The sequence below is a fragment of the Eschscholzia californica genome, unplaced genomic scaffold (genome assembly GCF_041429995.1).
Source record: "Eschscholzia californica isolate CP2 unplaced genomic scaffold, dmEscCali1.0.p SCAF_1, whole genome shotgun sequence".
NCBI classification, from domain to species: domain Eukaryota; kingdom Viridiplantae; phylum Streptophyta; class Magnoliopsida; order Ranunculales; family Papaveraceae; genus Eschscholzia; species Eschscholzia californica.
Window position 1 is genome coordinate 10,617,794 of NW_028238198.1, and position 23,968 is coordinate 10,641,761.

General features: G+C 35.6%; 1 protein-coding gene and 1 long non-coding RNA gene across 2 annotated transcripts; both read right to left on the reverse strand.

Annotated features, from left to right (window-relative positions):
* Window positions 1-740: 740 nt before the first annotated feature.
* LOC147564029 (uncharacterized) lies at window positions 741-5,144 on the reverse strand. Its single transcript, XR_015225884.1, has 3 exons — window positions 4,915-5,144; window positions 4,504-4,546; window positions 741-3,527 (listed from the first exon to the last, which is right to left on the reverse strand). It is a non-coding gene; the product is annotated as an uncharacterized LOC147564029 (long non-coding RNA).
* A 716-nt stretch (window positions 5,145-5,860) lies between these two features.
* Window positions 5,861-22,519, reverse strand: LOC147564030 (uncharacterized). The gene is made up of 19 exons (XM_086664179.1): window positions 22,247-22,519; window positions 21,963-22,149; window positions 21,099-21,650; window positions 19,824-20,975; window positions 19,399-19,726; window positions 19,053-19,308; window positions 18,755-18,971; window positions 18,307-18,659; window positions 17,710-18,231; window positions 16,416-17,625; window positions 15,918-16,268; window positions 15,599-15,836; window positions 12,892-15,506; window positions 12,650-12,786; window positions 12,424-12,561; window positions 9,229-9,338; window positions 6,524-9,135; window positions 6,286-6,422; window positions 5,861-6,198 (listed from the first exon to the last, which is right to left on the reverse strand). Exons 2-19 carry the CDS (start codon window positions 22,071-22,073, stop codon window positions 5,925-5,927), a joined length of 11,313 nt encoding a protein of 3,770 aa, XP_086520305.1. The 5' UTR covers window positions 22,074-22,149; window positions 22,247-22,519; the 3' UTR covers window positions 5,861-5,924.
* Window positions 22,520-23,968: the final 1,449 nt, after the last annotated feature.

Here is a 23,968-nt window from a genome sequence, read left to right on the forward strand (position 1 = left end):
TCTTTTTGATTAGTGATACATTTGGGCAGTCTTCATTTTTTAGTATGGAACCCAGTTGTGCTTGAAAGGATTGCAAATTTGGTTCAATCTAGAGTTCCCTATTGGGCCATGTTGGCCCATAGGAAGCGCGCGACACACCCATCATTTTTCCTATTGGCGCAGTAGAACCCGTTGTGTCAATCTGCCACGAAATGGCCGTGCGTTATGACACGCCATTGCGTTATGAGCCACCCAGTTCAGACAGGAGACAACCACAAACAGACTCCCAACATTACTGCTATAAGGAGTTTATTAGAGGATGATTCATTCTCATGGATACCTTGGGGTTGGACACTTACTAGTAAATAGATAAAGGGCTGATTTTTTAAATAGATAAAGGGCTGATTTTTTAATTCATATTTGCTACTTCTAAACTAGTTGAAATTTTCTAAGGCCGCGGCTTTGGGGCATAAAGAATAATTTCCGGGGAATAAATTCTCTAGGGAATCCATGTTTATTTGTACATTCTCGGGGGAATATTTTATCTTAGTCCAAAAATTAACTTCATCAAACATTGTCCCCTATTCTTCATCTTCTCTATCACCTTCACCACCACAACTTCCCACACCACCATTTCGACCACCATTGCAACCTATTTTCCCTTCTCTCATCTCACTCTCGATTACCCTCTCTCTCTCACTATTTTTCTCTCTATCATTCTCTCTCTTTCACTCTCTACCAAATGACCTATTAAAAACGAATAAACAACATAAATTTCCTCTCAATTATAAAAGAGAGGTAATCAAAACTCAATCACCATATAATACAGAAGCATTCTTCCGGTGAATTAACCAATTTATCATTCATAGCCACAAACACATCATAATGCTAATAAAACAAACTACCAGATGTTCTCCAATCAAATAATAAAAACCAAACGAATTGAAGACTATAAGTAAGTCATCAATCAAAAAAGAAAGGAAAAAACCTGACCTCCATGATTAAGCTTGGTTGACCTAGAAGATGTTGTAGAAGAGAAATCCTCTTGTTTAACGAGACCAACACAAAGTCCTGTAGCGGCAGCATCAAGAGCCACACCACAACTGGTGGCGCCACCACCAACGACAAGAACATCAAGTGGATTAATAACGCTTGTTCCCATTAAAGCAGATTGTTGAATCTCTCGCTGCAACGACACCATTGCTATCAGCGATCTTTTTCTTGATGTTGTCAACGTCTCCTCTATTGTTCTTAGATAAAATTGGATCTCTGATTTCAGAGAACAGTTAGTTCAGGCGGTAGTTAATACTGCAGCACCAAATCCTTTCAGACGATTGGTTGTTTCCATGAACTTTCAGATACAGTAGAGAGAGAGAAGGTAAGAACATAAAAAGGTTGAAACCGTGTAGAGAAGTTTATGTTTCAAACTTCTTCATTTTGATGATTTTGTTTTCTGAAAACCTAATTGCGTAAATGGTAATGACTGAAACAAATTCAGAAAGTAGAGAGAGGGGATGAAGATTATGGGGCAATTTTTTATCAAGTTAATTTATGGACTAAAAGAAAATATGTCTCATAAGTCAATGTTTATCGACTAATTCCTTATTCCCCAGAGATTTTCCTTTATTCCCCAAAGCCGCGACCTTTTCTAATGGTGCCTTCCTACCACTAGCGAGTTGCTCCTGTAACTAAATATTCTGGTTTGATTTTTTAAATATGATTGATTTCTTTACTCTGATAACCGTAGCGACGGCTTTGATGGTCGGTAAGTCGTCCAAGTTACCTAGCAGAGAGCCGGGTGCCCTCAGTGGAAGAACAGAAACAACTTTATGCAAAAAAAAAGAACAAAAACAACACCAACAACAAAAGGAATAAAAGAGAAGATCCTGGAATTAGCTTTGAAGAAGTTCCTTGATTATCAAACTAAACAAATAGACGAATTAAAATCTAGAGGTAACGAAAAGCTTGAATCAAGTTAAGACAAGGAACCTTTGAAACTATTAGTTTCAGATCAACTAGCAATTTACTGACGAAAATATCAAAAGAATGTGGAGAGAGAGTTTCGGAGTTTGAAAAGTTTGAGAGTGACGAAAACTATTCGTTTGATTTTTTTTCTCAATGGAATTAGTATTTGTTTCCTTCTATTTTTTTATTGATTGTTAAGCAAAAACTATAAATATTTGTTGTTATAGATTCTGTAATCATATGTTTAATTTGTTGTAATGGATAATATTATATTACAGAAGCAATTGTAGTTCTTTTGGGTGTGAAACTAACAATCAAATTAAATCTTAACAAAGTGATTATCGAAGGAGATGCAATCACCGTTATTCGGACTTGCAATACGAATGATGGTCACATTCCATGGAGAATTGGGAATATTATATCAGAGATCATGTATGAAAAGGAAAGGTCGGAGATAGTTGAATTCCGATACACCTTGTGCACAACAAATAAAGTTGCGCACACACTAGTCTCCTAAGCATTGGAACTCAATATTTGTAAACAATGGGGTTGTCATGAAACACCGCCTAACATTGTTAGTATATTATTTTTCGAACAAAACCATAATGTAACTCAAACTTATTTGAATAAATTAGGGCGTGAGCCTCTTTCACCAAAAAAAAATAAAAAAATTTATCAATTACAATAAGTACATCATATTTGTTTTGAATAAAATTATTTTGAGTATACGCTTCTTCTTTTTACTGTCCTACATCGATATAAGGGGTTTCGATTAAAATATCGCACAAACCCCCATATTCTCAACCACATCGCGATGAACCCACCAATATTTAATAGAGGCTTGGTTTGTAATTTGTAAGACTCCAGTTCTACATGTTGGAGGTCATGGGGTCAACTCTCGGAACCTCAATTTTTATTTTCAGACCTTTCTTTTGTACCAAAGAGAGGAAAATTAGGTGTATTTGGTGTTAATTTTTTTTTGTTGAACTAGCTTTCATAGATTAAATAACAGCGTTATTACAATATTTATTAACTAAAATACAAGGTACATTCTTCCACTCTTTATTCGCGTTTTTCTTCCTTGCCCATTTAACTAATTTGTCTGCTCCTTGTCTATTACACGAATCAAAGGAGAACTTTCTTAGTTATGAGATATTGATGCCTAACTACCACTCTCAAGGCACGGGTAGCATCATTACATATGTCTTACTGTAGGTACCTAAGTTTTTATGCAAATGAAGTAGAAATAAACTTCATCGAAGTAATATTTTTAGTTAAACTACGTTTGTAAGTGTTTCTCGAAATAAACAGCATCAAAGAAGGGAAAAGAGAACACCTATATCGCGATCCTTACGAAAGAAGGAAACTAATCCTCTACAATGCTTTTTTGCCGCCAGTTATCTTAGACTAAAATTGAGTGATAGCACCAAACATATCAGATTTGTTTTCTTGGCTATATCTGGATCCAACCATTAGTGACACAAATTACTTTTACCTACAGAACCAAAGCAATCCCATTAGTTATGTTACTAACCTCTTCGTCCTGGCAAAAGCCTCGTACTCGGAAGTTCATACGTTAAAAGCTGTACAAAACAATGAAATGGTGATGAAATATTCAAAACCAGTAATTTATATTCTACAAAGTAATTCCTACATTTGCTTCAATCTTATGGGACGAAAACAAAATAAAAGCAAATAAAGAACAACAGGTAGAAATGAAGAATAAAGAAAGGGCGTTTTTATGTAGTTGGTCACGGTCAGGCCGTGAAACTCGGGCGAGACAGCAGGTACAATATTTTCCTACACCAATCCCCTGTTATTAGTTAACCACACCAATCTCGTGTAATCTTGTTATTAGTGTTACGCTATTACCTGAACCAAACTTAAAATTTCTCCTGACTTAAAACTTAACACTGAAGATTACACGGCTCCTCGTTACCTCGTAACTCTCCTGAACTTAAAACTTAAAATTACTTCAATCGTTCACAATAAACAAATATAAGAGTTCACTTCAATGACATAAATAAATAACGAAGTTCATACTTTATAAGTATTCAATAACTAATAAGTATTAAATATAATAACTATTAGTACTAAGCTATGTTGCTTCACTTAATCCCTATCACCCTCAAATTCACTACCATAATCTTATATTTCTATATTGGCCCCACGTTGGTGTTGCGATGGCAAAGTTTCAAATTAATGAAAATTCATCAAGATTTTTTCATCGTCTTCTTCATCTATGAGGCTACAAGTGGGTTTCTGTCGGTCTGGAGGTAAGCAGTACGACTCGGCCGATGGGCCAAGATAGACGAGAAACTCGGCCAAACCCTAACTCGGTGTTTCGGCCGAGTCTCGTCTCGTCTCGGAAAGAAGACCGAGCCGAGACATGAGATACTCGGCCATCTCGGCTGAGACGGACTACATAGGTCACTCTATATCTATATAATTTGTGTTGCCTACTCAAGGCCAAGATGCTAAGCCACTATATTTAATAGTAGCAAGAAAAAGAAGACATAAAACAACTAAAAGAAACTAAAGAAAGAAGATATCACATACCTCGTTACACCTCAGCGACCACACTGATGATGGTACATCTTCCCTGGTTTTAGAAGAAAGCATGATAAGCTAGAATATTGCCTTAATTTGTTTGTTTTCAATAATTAAACAAGAATTCAATATGCCAGAATTAACATATAATTGCTACTATCAATAGTCATCTTGGTGTTGGGGCTGTTGGCAACTCTAATAAAATTACTAAACCAAAATATTTGCTTTGACCTTAAAGTTCAAGTTAGTAGTGACTAGGTAAAATTAACAGGCCTAAAATAAGAGGGATAAAAACAACTCTTAAGACTCCTAAAAACAACCCTTAAACCAAAAGATGAACAATCTAAGGAGATATTAACACCATAGGTTAAAACCTTCATCCTGTACATAACTACAAATATGAACACCATAGGTTAAAACCTTCGGAGGTCGACGAAGAAAGCGGCTATTTTTTAGGTTCTCGCGGTACATCTCAAGCCCTTCCATGAACTCCTTCATGTCCATTGATCTTTCTTTCTTTCTCCGCTAACAATTCTCTGTTTTGCAAACTTAAGAGACACGGATTAAAAAATTAGGGTTTAGTTTAAACCCCTTTTCCCATCTTTTTGGAAGTTTGAAGGGGATTTGCAAGAAAAATACTCCTGTACAGACCAAAACACCCCTCTCCCTATAACAACCATAATAAGGGGCGCTAGTAAAAGGGTCAGTTTCTTTACGCGGGAAAACTTTAGATGTGAAAATACGTTATGCGTCTTTAGGATCCCTAAATTATGGCGTGCCTTTAAAATCCCCAAATTATGCATCTTTTTGGATTTAAAGTTTGATTGAATCTGGTTTATGTATGAGAATGATTAGAGATTGAGAGAAGAAGAGCACAGAGATTGAGAGATAAGAACTTCTTTTCCAATAGAAAATTGACCTTCTCACCCAAAAAACTGACCCCGAAGACTTATTGTCCGGACGACCCGTCTGAAACCTGAAGCAAGGCCTCGAACTCGGACCAATATGTGCCCTTGCTTTTGGTCTCAGACTACTCAATCTGAAACTTTGCTTAAGGTCTCAGACTGACCAGTCCGAGAGTAGGTTTGCGAGAGTCATTTTAATGGTGGTTTTGGGTCGAGGATTTGGAATCAAAGTTCTTTTTCTCTCTAACTCCTCATCGTAGATCAAAGCATTTCCTTCTTATACAATTAACATATTCTTGCATATATATATATATAATATAAATATTTATTAATAACACTAGCAATTCAAGGGAATCCTATTACCAAATTCATATACTATTAGTTATAGAGTTGGTTAAATATTAATACATATGTTAATAGATCACCAAATCATTAAGAAAAAGCACAACAAAACTGAAATAACACAAAAATAACTGCCTCTCTTCCAATAAGATTGGAACTCGAACAAATAAACTTGCCTACCACCTATTTCTTTTTCTTGCCTCCTTTCTTTTTACTCTTCTTCTTGGACTTTGATTTTTCCTTCCCCTTGTTCTTGTTATTCATTCTGTCATTGTGGTTATTATCTATCTCCTCTATCGGTGGTGAATCGTTCACTTGCGAATAAGACTCCGTAGGAACATCTGTTTTCTTCAGCGAGAAGATAGAATCTAAATGTGGTTCTAGTTTTGGTCTCCAGGCATCCAGCATCTTAGAAAGTTTAGCAATAGTTGAAATACTCTCATTTACTTCTTCATCACTAAAAAAAAAGAGGAAAAAAACTCGTAAAGATACAAAAATGAGAGATAATATAACAATATAAACACAAATTATACGAAGAACTCACCAAAGACTCAAAGTACAAGAGATTTGCTCCAAGACTGCTTGCATGATTTTTACTTCCTCGGAGATATCTTGAGTTAAACCCTGTTCTGATTGGTTTATCACATCATCAAGAACACGAATGCACTCGTCTATCTCCAACTAAACAAAACAAAAGTAAACATCGTTACTAAAGCTCCTTTTAAGTTCAATGGAAAAGTTAAAGAAAAGATGCAAATTTGCATTTGAATAGAAATTCTCACCTTCATCTGCAATTTCTTAGAAGTAAAGGATACTGCTTTCGCATTGTCATCCTCTGTTTCTAACTTCAAAACATCAATTGTATTCCAAAACCCCTGGTAACTCTTTCGCGAATCAAATTCTTCGTCTCCATTTTCGTTTTCCTTATCCACGGCCTTCTTTCCTTCAACGGGTAAATCAGAACTCGGAAGAACTTCAATGTGACTCGACTTATAGGTACTGCTAGAAACATTTATACCATCCGAGGTTTTAGTCTCCAACTCATGTTTTCCACTTTTGTCATTCTTGGGGAACAACATTTCCAATAGTGCTTCTCTGCTTTGAACCAAATCCATATCAATAATAAGGGCATTTGGGCACTGGAATCCTTTCCGATTGTCACCTGAACTAAGAATCACAAGAGGATTCTCAATTGATTTTAGTGCTTCGGCAAGTAAAATATCAAATCTCCTGTTTTTTCTTTTAAGGGTAGCGCAGAATGCCCGTGGCAGCTGGGAAGCAACGTCTCGTGTATCTAGTAACCGGAATAGCAAATCATCAAAATATTCCCCAGAATTCACACAAAGCAAGCAAATCAAGATAACCATCCTCCGTACCAGCAAATGATAATCCTTTTTGGCTGCTTTATCCGTTTTTTCAACCCAATCCAAAGTCACTACCTTATATGAAAGAATTTGATCGATAACCCACGCTATAAATTCATATGATGCTCTTGAGAGTGCATTGAGTTCAGATTGAGGAAAACGTTTTAAGTAGCATTCCCAATTCTCACACGACAGTGACTCAATAAGAGAAGACTTTGTTGTGAAATAAAACCCGTGGCATGATAACACCAACGAAAGAAGACGTTCTAGAAGATAAACGAAGCAACTTGGTGTAATATAATCGAACTCTCGCCTCCAATTAGCTCTAAATGTATCATTTAACGCATAGCGAAACTTGACCGCTAGAGACGGATTAAATCCAGATTCCAAGTTCTCTTTCAGCTGTCCAATGAATGATTTCCATTTCAGGTCAAGATCCAAACGTTTCACAATCACTTGATATGCCTTCTCACTTAGATTCCCAGACATAAAAATTAGCATCACAACCCTGCCAATTTGACCATGTGATATGCCTGTTGAACTCATATCTTCAATTATAAGTTCCTCGATTACGTACTTGGATAGCACAGATGATCTAAGAGCCATCGTGTTCTCCATCATTATTGATTTCCAATCCATATTATATAAAATATCGAAGAACTGCTGCCTGTAAGACAATAAGTTCTTCAGAAATGCCCCAGGAAGCTTGTGACAAATCTTATACTCCTTCACCCACCTTGAGACTTCATATATACGGAGTACACAGGTACCTTGATGAAACATTGAGAAAGAATTGCTAACAGAAAATTTGTGCAGGAATTCTAGTTTCTCCAGTGTCTTCAAACTAACAGTATGGATTTCGGAAACCCAATAACTCCGAGCAGCAACAACAAATTGGTTAACATCCATACTAACCATATCTCCTTTCTTGCTAAGGGTTTTCTCGTTGATAGCCTTTCTCCAGTAGGAATTAGCATTTAGCAACCGATAAGAGAAAGTTTGATCACTGTGTTGTTTACTCACACCCAAGTAGCCCAGGCACAAATCCTCATAGCTCTTGTAGTCGTTTTCGGGCTCTTTCTCAATAGCATCGAGGCATTTTAATATGGTTTCAATCTTCTCCCTCCACAAACTCCAAAAGTAAACCAATGTATCAACAGAGGGCCTGTTGTGAGGCATTGAATCTTCAACATAACTCACTGGATTCAAGATCACATTATCATTCCATTCATACTTTGGAGGAGCAATAGAGATAAGGAAATCGAGAATTTTCCATGAAAATATAATTTCGGCTTGAAGATTTCCGAGCCTTTTAGAAACAAGTAAACAATCTCCCATCTGTGACAGATTACTAACTTCTTCTGTTAGTGCTTCGCACTCCATAGAAACATATTCATGAAAGATATCATCTTCTTTCGCTGCTATCAACTTTGCTTTTGCTAGAAGCTGCTCCTTGTCTGTAAATTTCTTCATTGGCCAACCCTTGCTTCCATTTGACCAGAGAGACTTGCTAAGGACATAGTTTAGAATGGTCCTGGATGATTCTTTGAACAACCCAGCCTTCTCAAACATATCAGCCTCAAAAAGGAGATCACCTTTGAGCCTTGCTATGTTAGCAGCCTCGCTGAAATATCCAGACTCCGCCTCTAGGTACATAAGCTCGACAACATAACCACGAGAGTTCAAAAATGTCCGTTTCAAGTCCATAGAATCGAATGTTCGAACAAATTTCATCATATTATTAGTATCTTTCAATTCATGATAGTGAACTGCACATCTATCAAGAAACCCTTTCTTCATTTCTTTCAAATCTTCACTTTTAGCTATATCTTCTGAACTTTCTTTCCAGTAATCTAATAACTGAAGCCCCGTGTCGAAGAGATTGCCATTGGCGCAAACTGACAAGCACTTTACGTAACAATTGGCCTTGGAATATACTTCAGCAGCCTTACTCCAAAGTTTAGCTAGAGAAAAACAGTCACCAGCATCCTCGAGCCTCAATCCTCCACATTTCTCCATATAAAGATTAGCTGTAATGAAATTCGAAAAAACAAAACCGCAATTTACACAACTACACTTGAAAGATACTCTTCTATAACTTACAATGAAGAAATAATCTTTACCTGCTCTTTCAAATTCTTTTAAGTCGATATAACATTTAGCAGCAATTTCAGCCTTCCCGATTGTTTCATAAATCTTAGCAGCCTCGAACTCGGACCAATATGTGCCCTTGCTTTTGGTCTCAGACTACTCAATCTGAAACTTTGCTTAAGGTCTCAGACTGACCAGTCCGAGAGTAGGTTTGCGAGAGTAATTTTAATGGTGGTTTTGGGTCGAGGGTTTGGAATCAATGTTCTTTCTCTCTCTAACTCCTCATCGTAGATCAAAGAATTTCCTTCTTATACAATTAACATATTCTTGCACATATATATATAGGGTCCGTGGGTATATGACCCAAAATAATGTTCAAAAAGGATTTAGGGTCCAATCTTCCCCAAAAATGGATTTTTAGTCCTTTTGCTATTGGGACTAAAAACCCTTAATATATATTACATAATTCCTTCCATGTCCCAGTCGTTTTTCACGGGATTTTAATGTGTGGGGCCGCACAAAAATTTCAAACGGTTTAATGTACCTTGATTTTAGGATAAATTTAGGAAAAAACGGTTAGATTCTCACGAAAATTTCTCTCTCTTCTATAATCTGTTTAGAAACAAAATCTAAACTTTCCCAAATCAATTTTCTCTCTCTTCTTTACAGATTTAATATGGAGATTTATTAGCCAAAAATATGGAGATTTATTAGAAAAAAAAAGATAGAAACAAATCATAATTTCTCTCTCCTCTAAACAGATTTGGAAATCAAATTTTCTCTTTCCTATTATCTGAATCAATCTAGGATCAATTTAGCGTGATTTTGGGGTTAATATACAAAACATATATATCACTTTCTCTCACTTAACTTTCAGTTTTGGAAATAGTATATTTTTCTGGGAACATTAAAGCAGCATTTGTTTTCGTTTTTACTCATACATAAATACAAATCGAATACAAATTATGAAACAAATACGTAAATTATGTATTATTTATGACGAATAAACCATCATTAGTCAAGTATACAACGTAATTTATCAAATGTATTTGGGTCTTGTTCAGTAAATTACACATAATTTCTATTACATAACACATAATTTCTATTACATAACACATAATTTCTTTTACATTACACATCGTTTACATTCTGTTACCAAAAAATCGTTTACACTATATTGTCGAAGAGCATATGTAGTCTTGAGCAGGACAAACAACATTTACACTATATTGTCGAAGAGCATATCCAAATGATTTTGCACCACCAGGAAACAAATGACCAACTTCAGTAGCAAATTCCATAAGTAACAACAAAACTGCAAAAAGAAAACATATACATTTGTTAACAAAACAAACAATTTACTAGAAACGACATGTATAATGGAATAAATTATGCATACTGTTTGTTAAACTTCATAATGTGTTAAGAGACAAACATAACGTTAGTTCGAATCACAAGGTCACTGTTATGTGAAAAAATATGTATAATGTGCAATAAATTACATATAATTTTTGGAACATTTATTGTACTATAAACGGAACTGTTTTGTGAAAAAAGTACGCGTAATGTTGAATAAATTATATTTAATTTATGCAGATTTATAAGATGTTTTTGATATTATTTATAAAGTATGTATAATTTGTAACAAAATACATATATTTTACATTCTGTTATAAAAACATCGTACAAAAGACGTCTGCGTTATGTATGTGTTATGTTCAGTAAACATCATGTAATGTCGTGTAAATTATATATCGTTTACATTCTGTTACAACCAAATCGTACTAGATCTACTCTGGATAAAAAATGATATGTAATTTATTGTAAACGATCCGTAATTTATGTTAAATTATATATCGTTTGCATTCAGTTATAACAAATCTTACGAGATCTTCTCTGCATCAAAAATTGTACGGAAACCTTGATGAAGATTTGAAGAAATGATCTAAAAATCTGTAACCTAAAAGTAACAAAATACATAGATACAAACACTTCTTAATCGCATTATCTTCAGTAAAGACGGATTTAACATTAACATAATAAAATCGGTTATGAATCTTAGAGAGAGAAAATCCTGAATAATGATGAAGATTTGATTAGATGATACAGAGAGAAATTCGATACTGAATTTGTAAGAATCAGTCATGAAGGATCGTCTCATCAAAATATATATCATTCAATAAATTTTTAGAGAGAGAAAGACAAGAATTTCATATTCATTTGAAACAGAATCATTTAAGAAGATGATTGTTAACCTGTTTAACAATATTAAGAAACTGTTTTTGAATATCTCTAATGAATATTAAACACAAATTTTTTTGCTTTAATGGAAGATTTTCAGTAGATTAAGGTGTAGAGAGATAATCAATTATCATAAAATAAAACAAAATCACAAAAACTAATAACTTGATTAATGTTTTACCTGATTAAGAATGGTGATTTGATTTCAGCAAATCAAAAGAATATGAATCAAGGTGTCTGATTTAATGGAGGATTTACTTTCGAATCAGATGAAGAGAGAGAGAGAGAGAGTGCAGAGACAATAAGGTTTCGGTTAGAAAACTTACTGATTATGAGAAGATCACGGTTTCTTAATATAAAAACGTGATTGGAGAGAGAAACAGGGAGATAAAAATGGAAAATATATTTGGTGATTTTGATCTTATAACTGTTTTTATATTTAAGAAAGGTTAGTATAGGTATTAATATTTAATAGTTATTCTCGGGATTTGTGTTTTCTCTCTAGATTGAACTAAATGGACCAGATATCTATTTGTAATATTATTTTGGTTTTTATACCCTTTATGGGATTAGAGAGGACTAAAAGTCCTATTAGGGCCTATTTTTTGGGCCATACACCCAAAAATTCATATATATATATAATATAAATATTTATTAATAACACTAGCAATTCAAGGGAATCCTATTACCAAATTCATATACTATTAGTTATAGAGTTGGTTAAATTTTAATACATATGTTAATAGATTACCAAATCATTAAGAAAAGCACAACAAAACTATAATAACACAAAAGTAACTGCCTCTCTTCCAATAAGATTGGAACTCAAACAAATAAACTTGCCTACCACCTATTTCTTTTTCTTGCCTCCTTTCTTTTTACTCTTCTTCTTGGACTTTGATTTTTCCTTCCTCTTGTTCTTGTTATTCATTCTGTCATTGCTGTTATTATCTATCTCCTCTTTCGGTGGTGAATCGTTCACTTACGAATAAGACTCCGTAAGAACATCTGTTTTCTTCAGCGAGAAGTGAAGATCTAAAAGTGGTTCTAATCTTGGTCTCCCGGCGTCCAGCTTCTTACAAAGTGTAGCAATACTTAAAATCTTCTCATTTACTTCTTCGTCACTAAAAAAAAGAAGAAAAAGAATTCGTAAAACATACAAAAATGAGAGATAATTTGCCGATATAAACACAAATTTGACAAAGAACTTACCCAAGACTCAAAGTACAAGAGATTTGCTTCAAGTCTGCTTGCATGATTTTTACTTCCTCGGAGATATTTTGAGTTAAACCCTGTTCTGAGTGGTTTATCACATCATCAAGAACACGAATGCACTCGTCTATCTCCAACTAAACGGAACAAAAGTAAACATCGTTAGTAAAGCTCCTATTAAGTTCAACGGAAAAGTTAAAGAAAAGATGCATATTTGCATTTGAATAGAAATTTCAGCTCACCTTCATCTGCAATTTCTTAGAAGTAAAGGATACTGCTTTCCCATTCTCATCCTCTGTTTCTAACTTCAAAACATCAATTGTATTCCAAAACCCCTCGTAACTCTTTCGGGAATCAAATTCTTCGTCTCCATTTTGGTTTTCCTTATCCATGGGCGTCTTTTCTTCAACGGCTATATCAGAACTAGGAAGAACTTCAATATGACTCAGCTCATCAGGACAGCAAGAGGAAATATTTATACCATCCGAGGTTTTGGTCTCCAAATCACCTTTTCCACTTTTGTCATTCTTGGGGAACAACACTTCCAATAGTGCTTCTCTGCTTCGAACCAAATCCATATCAATAAGAAGGGCATTTGGGCACTGGAATCCTTGCCGATTGTTACCTGAACTAAGAATCACAAGAGGATTCTCAACTGATTTTAGTGCTTCGGCAAGTAAAATATCAAATCTCCTATTTTTTCTTTTAAGGATACCGCAGAATGGCTGTGGCAGCTGGGAAGCAACATCTCGTGTATCTAGTAGCCGGAATAGCAAATCATCAAAATACTCCCCAGAATTCACACAAATCAAGCAAATCAAGATAACCATCCTCCTTACCAGCAAAGGATAGTCCTTTTCGGGTGCTTTATCTGTCTTTGCAACCCACTCCAAAGTCACTACCTTATGTGGAAGAATTTGATCGAGAACCTGCGCTATAAATTCATATAATGATCTTGAGAATGCATCGAGTTCAGATTGAGAAAAATGTTTTGGGTTGCATTTCCAATTCTCACACGACAAAGATTCAATAAGAGAAGACTTTGTTGTGAAATAAAACCTGTGGCATGATAACACCAACGAAAGAAGACGTTCTAGAAGATAAACGAAGCAACTTGGTGTAATATAATCGAACTCTCGCCTCCAATTAGCTCTAAATGTATCATTTAACGCATAGCGAAACTTGACCGCTAGCGACGGATTAAATCCAGATTCCAAGTTCTCTTTCAGCTGCCCAATGAATGATTTCCATTTCAGGTCAAGATCCAAACGTTTCACAATCACTTGATATGCCTTCTCACTTAGATTCCCAGACATAAAAATTAGCATCGCAACCCTGCCAATTTGACCATGTGATATGCCTCTTGAACTCATATCTTCAATTATAAGTTCCTCGATTACGTCCTTGGATAGCACAGATGATCTAAGAGCCATCGTATTTTTCATCATTATTGATTTCCAATCCATATTATATAAAATATCGAAGAACTGCTGCCTGTAAGACAATAAGTTCTTCAGAAATGCCCCAGGAAGCTTGTGACAAATCTTAAACTCCTTCACCCACCTTGAGACTTCATATATACGGAGTACACAGGTACCTTGATGAAACATTGAGAAAGAATTGCTAACAGAAAATTTGTGCAGGAATTCCAGTTTCTCCAGTGTCTTCAAACTAACAGTATGGATTTCGGAAACCCAATAACTCCGAGCAGCAACAACAAATTGGTTAACATCCATACTAACCATATCTCCTTTCTTGCTAAGGGTTTTCTCGTTGATAGCCTTTCTCCAGTAGGAATTAGCATTTAGCAACCGATAAGAGAAAGTTTGATCACCGTGTTGTTTACTCACACCCAAGTAGCCCAGGCACAAATCCTCATAGCTCTTGTAGTCGTTTTCGGGCTCTTTCTCAATAGCATCGAGGCATTTTAATATGGTTTCAATCTTCTCCCTCCACAAACTCCAAAAGTAAACCAATGTATCAACAGAGGGCCTGTTGTGGGGCATTGAATCTTCAACATAACTCACTGGATTCAAGATCACATTATCATTCCATTCATACTTTGGAGGAGCAATAGAGATAAGGAAATCGAGAATCTTCCATGAAAATATAATTTCGGCTTGAAGATTTCCGAGCCTTTTAGAAACAAGTAAACAATCTCCCATCTGTGACAGATTACTAACTTCTTCTGTTAGTGCTTCGCACTCCATAGAAACATATTCATGAAAGATATCATCTTCTTTCGCTGCTATCAACTTTGCTTTTGCTAGAAGCTGCTCCTTGTCCGTAAATTTCTTCATTGGCCAACCTTTGCTTCCATTTGACCAGAGAGACTTGCTAAGGACATAGTTTAGAATGGTCCTGGATGATTCTTTGAACAACCCAGCCTTCTCAAACATATCAGCCTCAAAAAGGATATCACCTTTGAGCCTTGCTATGTTAGCAGCCTCACTGAAATATCCAGACTCCGCCTCTAGGAACATAAGCTCGACAAGATAACCACGAGAGTTCAAAAATGTTCGTTTTAGGTCCATAGAATCGAATGTTCGAACAAACTTCATCATATTAATAGTATCTTTCAATTCATGATAGTGAACTGCACATCTATCAAGAAACTCTTTTTTCATTTCTTTCAAGTCTTGATTTTTCGTAATATCTTCTGAACTTTCTTTCCAGTAATCTAATAACTGAAGCCCCGTGTCGAAGAGATTGCCATTGGCGCAAACCGACAAGCACTTCGCGTAACAATTGGCCTTGGAATATACTTCAGCAGCCTTACTCCAAAGTTTAGCTAGAGAAAAACAGTCACCAGCATCCTCTAGCCTCAATCCTCCACATTTCTCCATATAAAGATTAGCTGTAATGAAATTCGAAAAAACAAAAGGCAATTTACACAACTGCAATTAAGAGATACTCTTCTATAACTTACAAGGAAGAAATAATCTTTACCTGCTTTTTCAAATTCTTTTAAGTCGATATAACAATTAGCAGCAATTTCAGCCTTCCCGATTGTTTCATAAATCTTAGCAGCCTCTAGCAAAGCTACACAACTAAGATCTGGATCTGAACCACGGATACGATCTGATGATGCTTTAAGCCCTGCAGCCTTAGCCCATTTCTCCTTATACGAATCTCCGGCTCTTTCGAAACACATTGTTGCCATCTCAAAATTACCCTCATTGAATAACTACAAAAAGAAAACAAGTGTTCATTGGTCAAGTAGGTAGGGGTCTTGCTAAACTCGTGGGGAAATATTTCGTTAGCTAACCTTTATACCACGAGCGCTCCACTCCTCTTTGCTACTTGCCACTTGCATAGCCTGTGCAAGTGATTCGTCGAGTTCTCGAACCTGTACATAGCATAGCTTCTTCCAATAGTCAAACATAGGCTTCGAGAACTCCGGCACGTTCTCGCAGATCCACAATCTTTGCCTTGTACGAGTTATAGCTACATAAAGCTGCTTCAGTTCAGAGCAAAGCAGTTTGTGCTTTGTTTTGCTAAAACTCGGTGAGTTCAGTTCAGTTAGACCAATCAGGTTTCGTTCCTTCATGTATTCGTAAATAACTCTCCATTGATTCTTTAATGGAGACGACCCAAAAAAGTTGTATAGAAGAACATCCTGCATATTTGTAGCTTGAAGAGTAAGCATATAAAACAATCAAAATGGAACCAAACATCAAAATTGTATAAAAACTATTTTCAATGACAGTTTATAGTTCAGGTTTTCAGTAACCAATAATGCAGAAGAAATCAGACAACCATTTACCTGAAATTCAAGGCCTTTGCACTCTAGAATAGTCAAAATGAGAGCTTGCTTTCCAATAAGTTCAACGATTTCTTTCTTTGCCTTATCGTCACGAACTAAAATAACCTGCTCTGCTCCAAACCCGATTATACTCCTATCACCCGTACTCCCACTGTTGCCAAATATAGTTACAATAGCATTTTCATTATTAGCCGATTCCAGCAATACAGGTGCTTCTCCATATATAAGGCTTGTCTCAGGGCTCAAAACGTCAATAGAGTTTGGAAAGAAACTGTATATAAGATCAATAACGCTCTGAGAGAGCTTTAGAACACCTGCATGAGTGCGGAAGTTCTGGTCTAAATGTAAAATGTCAGAGATACAACATTGATCTTTTTCTTTCCCACGAGAACGAGCTTCACTTTCTGATCCCATTATGAACTCGTTGTAGAACAAAGATTTTATGTCCTGGAATCTGAAATCAATTCCCCTTGCTATAGTTTGGGCCGTATCACCAGAGAAAACAAATCCTTCCACAACATTTCTACATATATACTTGAAAAGGCCGATTTGTCTCATTGTCAAATCCTGAACCTCGTCAATATAGACGAATTCCATCTCTTCGCCTCTAAAGTTTCCACTTCTCAACCTTCGATGTAAATCAATGACTAAATCCGCTTGATCAAACTCGGCATTTGTTAGCTTTTTCTTCTCATAATCAAGAAAGATTTCATAAATCATCTGTCTTCTTTCTTTGTTCAAAGTAGAAACCTTTCCTTCACATAATAATTCGTACTCCTTACGACTGAGCCTACCATCAGGTATTCGTCCGCTAATTAGACCCCCTTTTATATGAGACATTATCTCAATGAAAACTGTTGAGCTATCAAGCTTCTTAGTCAACTGACTATTGAAATGAGGCCAATAGTAGGAATGAAACCTGTCATAATTAACTTCCTTTGTTCGAATGAGAGCTTGTAAGGCAAATGTCGTAGAAATTCCTGTTTTACCGTGAGAAAGTTCTCTTACATCATTAAACCTATCAAAATATGAACTCTCCATACTTCCATCAAGCATCATTAGGAACTTCTGAAATGTTATAACAAGTGGATAGCTTTGGGGTGGAATGTCTGTAAACCGATCGGGTATATCACCAAATTCAAATCCATCATCAATATCAAGCATATCAAACGAATTGCTAGCAGATGAAGACTTTCCCCCAGATATGAAACTGCAATAAATAATTAATCAATAGAATACAAGAAAGTGTTCGCCAAAGATAAATAAGAGTTCTCCTACAAATGTAATTACTTACCTCTTCATGTTTGCAATTTGATTCCTGACAGCATAGCATAGTTTCGGGCTGACCGTAACAAACATTTGGCGCAAGACAGCCTTTTTAGTATCTCCAAGGGTCTCATCACTAGTAACACTCTCGGAAGGAGTTCGTACGGTGACACCATTACCATCACATAGTCCTTCTAAAGAGAAATGATGTTGCTGCTCCTTTTGAAACAACTTCATTGTCAAAACAGTTGTTTTCCCCGTCCCAGACCTTCCAAGAATAAATGTACTTCTAGGGAAAAGAATTATCTCCAACTCTCGGTCTGTTACTTCAAAAGGAAGATCAAGTTCTCTGCCATCACGCCCCGACAATAAATGGCTCACAACACCAGACGATAAGGAGTAAAATTTCATCAGTAAAAGACTTTCGCTAACTTTTGAATTTTCGACGTAACTTGTTCCATCTGACACACCAATACTCAAGCCGCTTACTGATTGAGTCTTGTACCGAACAATATCACATGTTTCCCAAGTTTTTGGTACTTCCATGTTTCTGCATGAAACAGTTATCAATTTAATAGCAATATAAGGGTAGTATTAAGATAAAAGAATCATAAACTATACATACCCCTCCATATGCTTCACTTTACAAAGATTGACAAAATCATCGGTATACATACGAAAGATGTCGTCTAAACGCTTTTGTAATTGCAGTACCTCCTCCAAAGGTAATAGATCCCAGATCTTCATCACTTGGGTATATTTAGCGTACTTGGCTATATCAATCGACGAGATAATATAAAGACCTCCAACCTTAAATTGTCTGACAAGCTTGAAGGAGCCTAAACAAATGGAGTCAGCCTTCACCCTCTTCGGCCTCCACCCACTAGCAAGCTTAAGCAGTGTATTTATAACAGACTTTTGTGTCTGGGATGACTTCAATTTCCCAAATGACTTCCTGAAATTATCACTAAACAGAACCTGTAGATATTGACACAAATTAAGGCATGAACTTAAAATATATGCATGTATGATGTAACTAAAATCTACCCGAAAAAAACAAGAAAGAATTTTACCTTCCATCGTGAAGTTTTGAATACCATACTATCTGCATTGAGTAAATCATCCAACTGATCAAGCTCCATCTTCGACTCCAGCATTGCTTTAGCTAGGTCTTTATCTTCAGAAGCAGAGAAGAAACACTGTCTGTTCTTTGCATCATTAACTAATAATGTCCAGCAAGATCCACTATTAGTGAGAGTTCGGCCGTTCCCCAAAATCCAAAGACAGTACCTGCAATAACAACACGGAGCGTGTAAACATAGTAGTAAAGGACTCGTCTTTTCTAAATTATATTACCAAAAATTACTCTACCTGGCTCTTGTCAGAGCAACATTTGCACGTTGACGATTCGATAAGAATCCAATCGATCCAGCACTATTAGATCTTACAGTAGAGATTATGATAATGTCTTCCTCACCACCTTGGAAACCGTCAACAGACTTCACCCTCAAATCAAATCCTTCAACCTTTTCATATTTCTGTCCAATATTCTCATTTATGGCAGCAACTTGAGCAGCATATGGAGATATAACACCAATTGTTAACGTCTTTTTTGAGCCATTCCATGCTGTAAAGACGAACAGTTCTTCCATTAGAACCATGCATAATTGTAGTGAATTGGAGCATTACTCGTAAAATAAGCTAATAAATATCGTACCTTTAAAAAGGTTCCGCACTATTTTCATGATCACGGCTACCTCCACCATGTTTCTTCTGCTACGACCAACACCATCGAGTTCCTCTCTTCCCTCTGTAATACTAATGAATGAGTAAGGACCAAACATTGGTCCAGGAAGATACTCTCTTTCGTAGCGTTTGCTGCAAACATTTGGAGCGTTCAAAATCTGGCTCGAATAGAACTTCTCATTGGGGAACAAGCTTATTTTAGGATGCATTCTGTACTGCATGTTGAGAAGATGCTTTGGATGTCCTAATGAGCTCAACCGTTCAAAAAGGCTTCTTCCGAATCCAGCTTCATCAGAAACCTAACAAAGACAGAGTGAAGACAATCTTAAGTTTCACTGATCGGTATCTTTTTACCAAATTATCGACAAAAACAGAACGTAAAAACTAAAATATTACCTTACTAGTAACCATTGCTGGAAGCTGACATTCATCACCGATAAGAATGCAATGTTTAGCTCCAAGTTTTAATGGTATAGTTGATTCACATTCTTTCAATTGTGCCGCTTCGTCGATAACCAACAAGCTCAAAGGATCCATTTCAACCGCTCGCAAATTATATGAACTAGACGCAGTGCACAAAATAAGGGATGCGGATTGATAACAGAACTCCTTTACCAATGCATGGGTCGTAAAATTTGGAAGGCAACCCCCAAGAGCATCACTGAGAGATTCAAGGATATCAATGCACTCGTTCTTCATCTTATAAAGTGAAGCCGCAATAGAGCACGTAAATGCTTCACAACTACCAGAAAAGAGTTTTTCTAGTTCTTTGTCAATCACATTATTTTGAGACAAAAAGTTTCCAAATGATACAAGCAAATCGATAAGGTATACCAAGTTCCGAAAATCATGACTCGAAAAAAGCCTTTTAGGAAGGTGAGTGCATAAAAGTGTAACGAATCTCTTCAGTGGTGATGCTATAGTTGTGTACCTATCTCTTATGAACTCGAGAAGTGAAATTTGATCCTTACGAGTATCTTCATTATCTTCTTGTTTGATTAATTCATTCTCAACAAATAATTGATAATGAGATACACAACCTTCAAGTAAATCAATCATAGATCTGAAACATTTCTTCCAACCAGATAGTGGGGCAAAACACTCAATAATTCTATCCACACGATAATCCAAATAAATATCCTCAAGCTCCTCATTTATTTCGAGCCGATTCCTATTCCCAAATAAGAGTATATCACCCAATGAACAAAATGAGTTATCCTCATCTAAGTCCTTATCATAAGGCTCTTTCACAAGCTTTAGAACACGAGAAGCAACTTCTTTAACAGCAATATTCGTCGGAGCACAAACAAGTGTTCTATTTTTACTCAAGAGAGTATAAAGTAAAATACTAAGTGTTTTCGTTTTTCCCGTCCCTGGTGGACCCCAAACAAGTTTAACCGAGGACTTGTGGTTGCATTGAACTGCCAACATTGAGGTAAGAACTGCAGATGTTTGAAACTCATTAAGAGTCGATGATAATCTTGAATGAACTTTCTCGACCCATATTCTATCAATTGATTCAGAACAAGTATCACAGACTTCCTCAACCTGTCATAAAATAAACAAATCAAAGAAATTTGCAGTCACTTTCTTCGTAAAGTTGGTTCTATCGTAAAAAAACACTTCTCACATTAAATCGTCATATGTGATAAACTAGTGTTCATGTCTTACCTCAGAATTGGTGCATAGAATTTCATTGAAGATCTCCAAGTTCCGAGAGGAGTGCAATGTCGTCCATATTCTAGTATTTGTTACCATATTTATGAGATACACAGCAAAAACAGAACTCCTCATGCCCTCTTTAGCTTCGATAGCCTTCGAAGTTTGAATCTTTAAACGTATAGACGAGTTATCTTCCAATTCATCATTGGACTCTTCACCAACTCTCTTGACAACAGCAAATGTCCATGTCTTCCCAAACCGCTCCAAGTCTGAAACATTCTCGGGTAATACGTCAGACAAAACTAGAAGGTCCATGGGTTTGGGCGTAAAACGCTCTTTTCCACTTTCACTAGAATGGTTCTTCCAAGAATCCATCTGAATATCATATAAGAACGATCCGCCAGGTTTACATTCTAGTAGCGAGATTACTTCAGCATATGGTGACTCGGATATCACCTCCATTTTCGAACACAACTCGGCACGAGTTTCTTCAAGCAATGGTAGTCTATATGAGGATAGATAATGTTTTACTGATTGGAAATTGTCCGGGATTTTCACCATCTACAAGTAACATAAACCATGTCTTGTTTTAGATTATGTTAGTAATATTACAAATGAACAAATACAAATAAGAGCAGTGCAAGACGCTACAAGTCAAAACATACTCCAGACCTACACGAAATCAACTGTCTCCATTTTATAGTCAACTCAGTTTCTCCCTTTTGGATGGACTTTTTCACTCTAGGTAAACTATAGATTCCGATTAAGGTCCCGGGTAGGTCTATTTTTGTAGTCTCTTCTATTATTTTTCTATAAAATAGGAAGGTTTAAGACATAAATATGCAAATCTAGTGAGAGAAATGAGAGAGAGACCTGGTTTTTGAAGAGTTCTTCATTGAATATATCATCAAGAGTCCATGAAAACACCAACTCAGACAAATCATACCAAAGAGACTCATTATTACTTCTAAAAGAAGAAGCCATTTTTTCACCACCACAACTACTGATACCTCCCCACTTTATCTTCCTCTTCTAATTTCTAATCAAACTTCTTTTCTTCCTGAAAATCAAACATTATTATAAAGTAAAAAAACAGAGTAGAAATAAAAAATGTATCAGACTTGAAATTTTGAGAAAAACCCATGAAATAAATTTACCCAAAGAAGATTATTAACAGAGAAACAGATTACTTCTTCTTCTGTTTTACCACCACCACCAGAAGAAGTAAAAGAAGAAGAAGAAGCCATTATCATCAAAATCACCCAACTCTCTCCTTCTTCTTCTCCTGGATTCCTCTTTAAAAAGGAAACAAAAGGTTTTGTTTACTTTTGAAACTTGATGAAGAAAGACCCTTGGGTAAAAGCATGCACAGTGTCTATAAATTAATATATTGCTTTTATAGTACAAGGAATCATATCAATCAATCATCTGCTTTATTTCTCATTTTAATTTTTTGTCACTAGAAAGAATTCTAAGCGCTTGGGAGGTTAAGGAGAATCAGACCCAATACTAAATAATAATGAGGAAAAGACTCAGTAGGTAAAAATACAATTTTACCCTCTAAAATAAAATTTTCCGCCCAAATCAACGTCAAAACAATTTTGAACAATTCTTGGTTTGCTCTCAACAATTTTGTAAATTTCGGAACAAATCTTAGTTTGTCTCAACAATTTGTAAATTTCTGAACAAATTCGTTTTTGCTTAGACATTGTTTTGCCAAAATATTTCGCATTTTTTTCTTTTGCATTTCACATAGACAAACTGACACAAACATTTTGGCTACAACATTTTTCGATTTGTCTTGTGAAAAAATAAATGGATCTGCATTTTTTTTTTTGCTTTCGACATAAATATTAAGACTAAAGCATTTTTTTATTTGTTCTTTACAAAAATTAAAATGTTATGCATATTGTCCTTCGTATTTAACAAATCAATTAACGAACAAATAATATTTTGACTAATACATTATATATGTTGTTAAGAACATAATTATATATGTCGTCAACATTTTATAATAAGTTGGGACATTATTATAGATATTGTCAACATTTTATAACAACACAATGATATATGTTGTCAACATATAAGGGTAAAAATGGAATTATGAAAAAAATATGTTGTCTTGTTAACAACATAATTACATATGTTGTCAACATTTTGAAAAATGTTCAACAAATGAGTTTTTTTAGCATTATTATTTTTTAGTGGGTTTTTTTCCTATTAGGGTCTAGATTTTTGGGTTTTTCACTCATTCTTTCCTTATAATACCTGATGAATATCTCTTTATGATCTTTTGCAACAGAAAAAAAAGTATTAATGATCCAAACCCACCATTAAATTACACAATGTGTCTCACAAGCTTCTACTCATTAGAGCTTAATTAGACCACGAGGGAGGAGGGAAAACCCCACTCCGGCGTTTAAAATAGGGAAAAACCCACACTCGATAGAAAATATGGATTAAGTCCACTAACATACCCGATCAAATTTCAACAAAAAAAAAAGCATACACGATCAAATTTAAGTTCTTTGCAGTCTAGTATAGTAGCTCTTGGAGTCGTGCGCGAATGTGGTTCAATGTGTAGATGACACTCATTGACAACTTTAAGTTCATTCAGTATACACTGAAATATAGAAAAGTTTAGTCCACCACCCATGATGGCTTTCAACTCATATAACCTCGTCAATAAAATATGGAGCAAGTCTTTCTTCTTCTTTTTTTTAATTCAAAAGCGTGTGGGGGTATTCCTCTTTTGAGATTCTCTTTTGACACTTCCTTCCTATGATATTTCTTACTAGTGAAGCAAAAGGAGTTGCTTTCCCTTTCATCACATAATTTTTTATTATATTCTACTGGGGTAATTGCCTTTCTTACCACCA

What these genes read in the sequence shown, in the direction of transcription:
- LOC147564030 (XM_086664179.1), bottom strand. Translation starts at nt 22,073, where the DNA reads ATGGCTTCTTCTTTTAGAAGTAATAATGAGTCTCTTTGGTATGATTTG. An exon ending in AGTGCGGAACCTTTTTAAAG is followed by an intron (nt 19,309 to 19,398) that starts GTACGATATTTA and finishes TCGTCTTTACAG; the next exon opens with CATGGAATGGCTCAAAAAAG. An exon ending in GTTCTTACGGAGTCTTATTC is followed by an intron (nt 9,339 to 12,423) that starts GTAAGTGAACGA and finishes TGAGACCAAAAG; the next exon opens with CAAGGGCACATATTGGTCCG.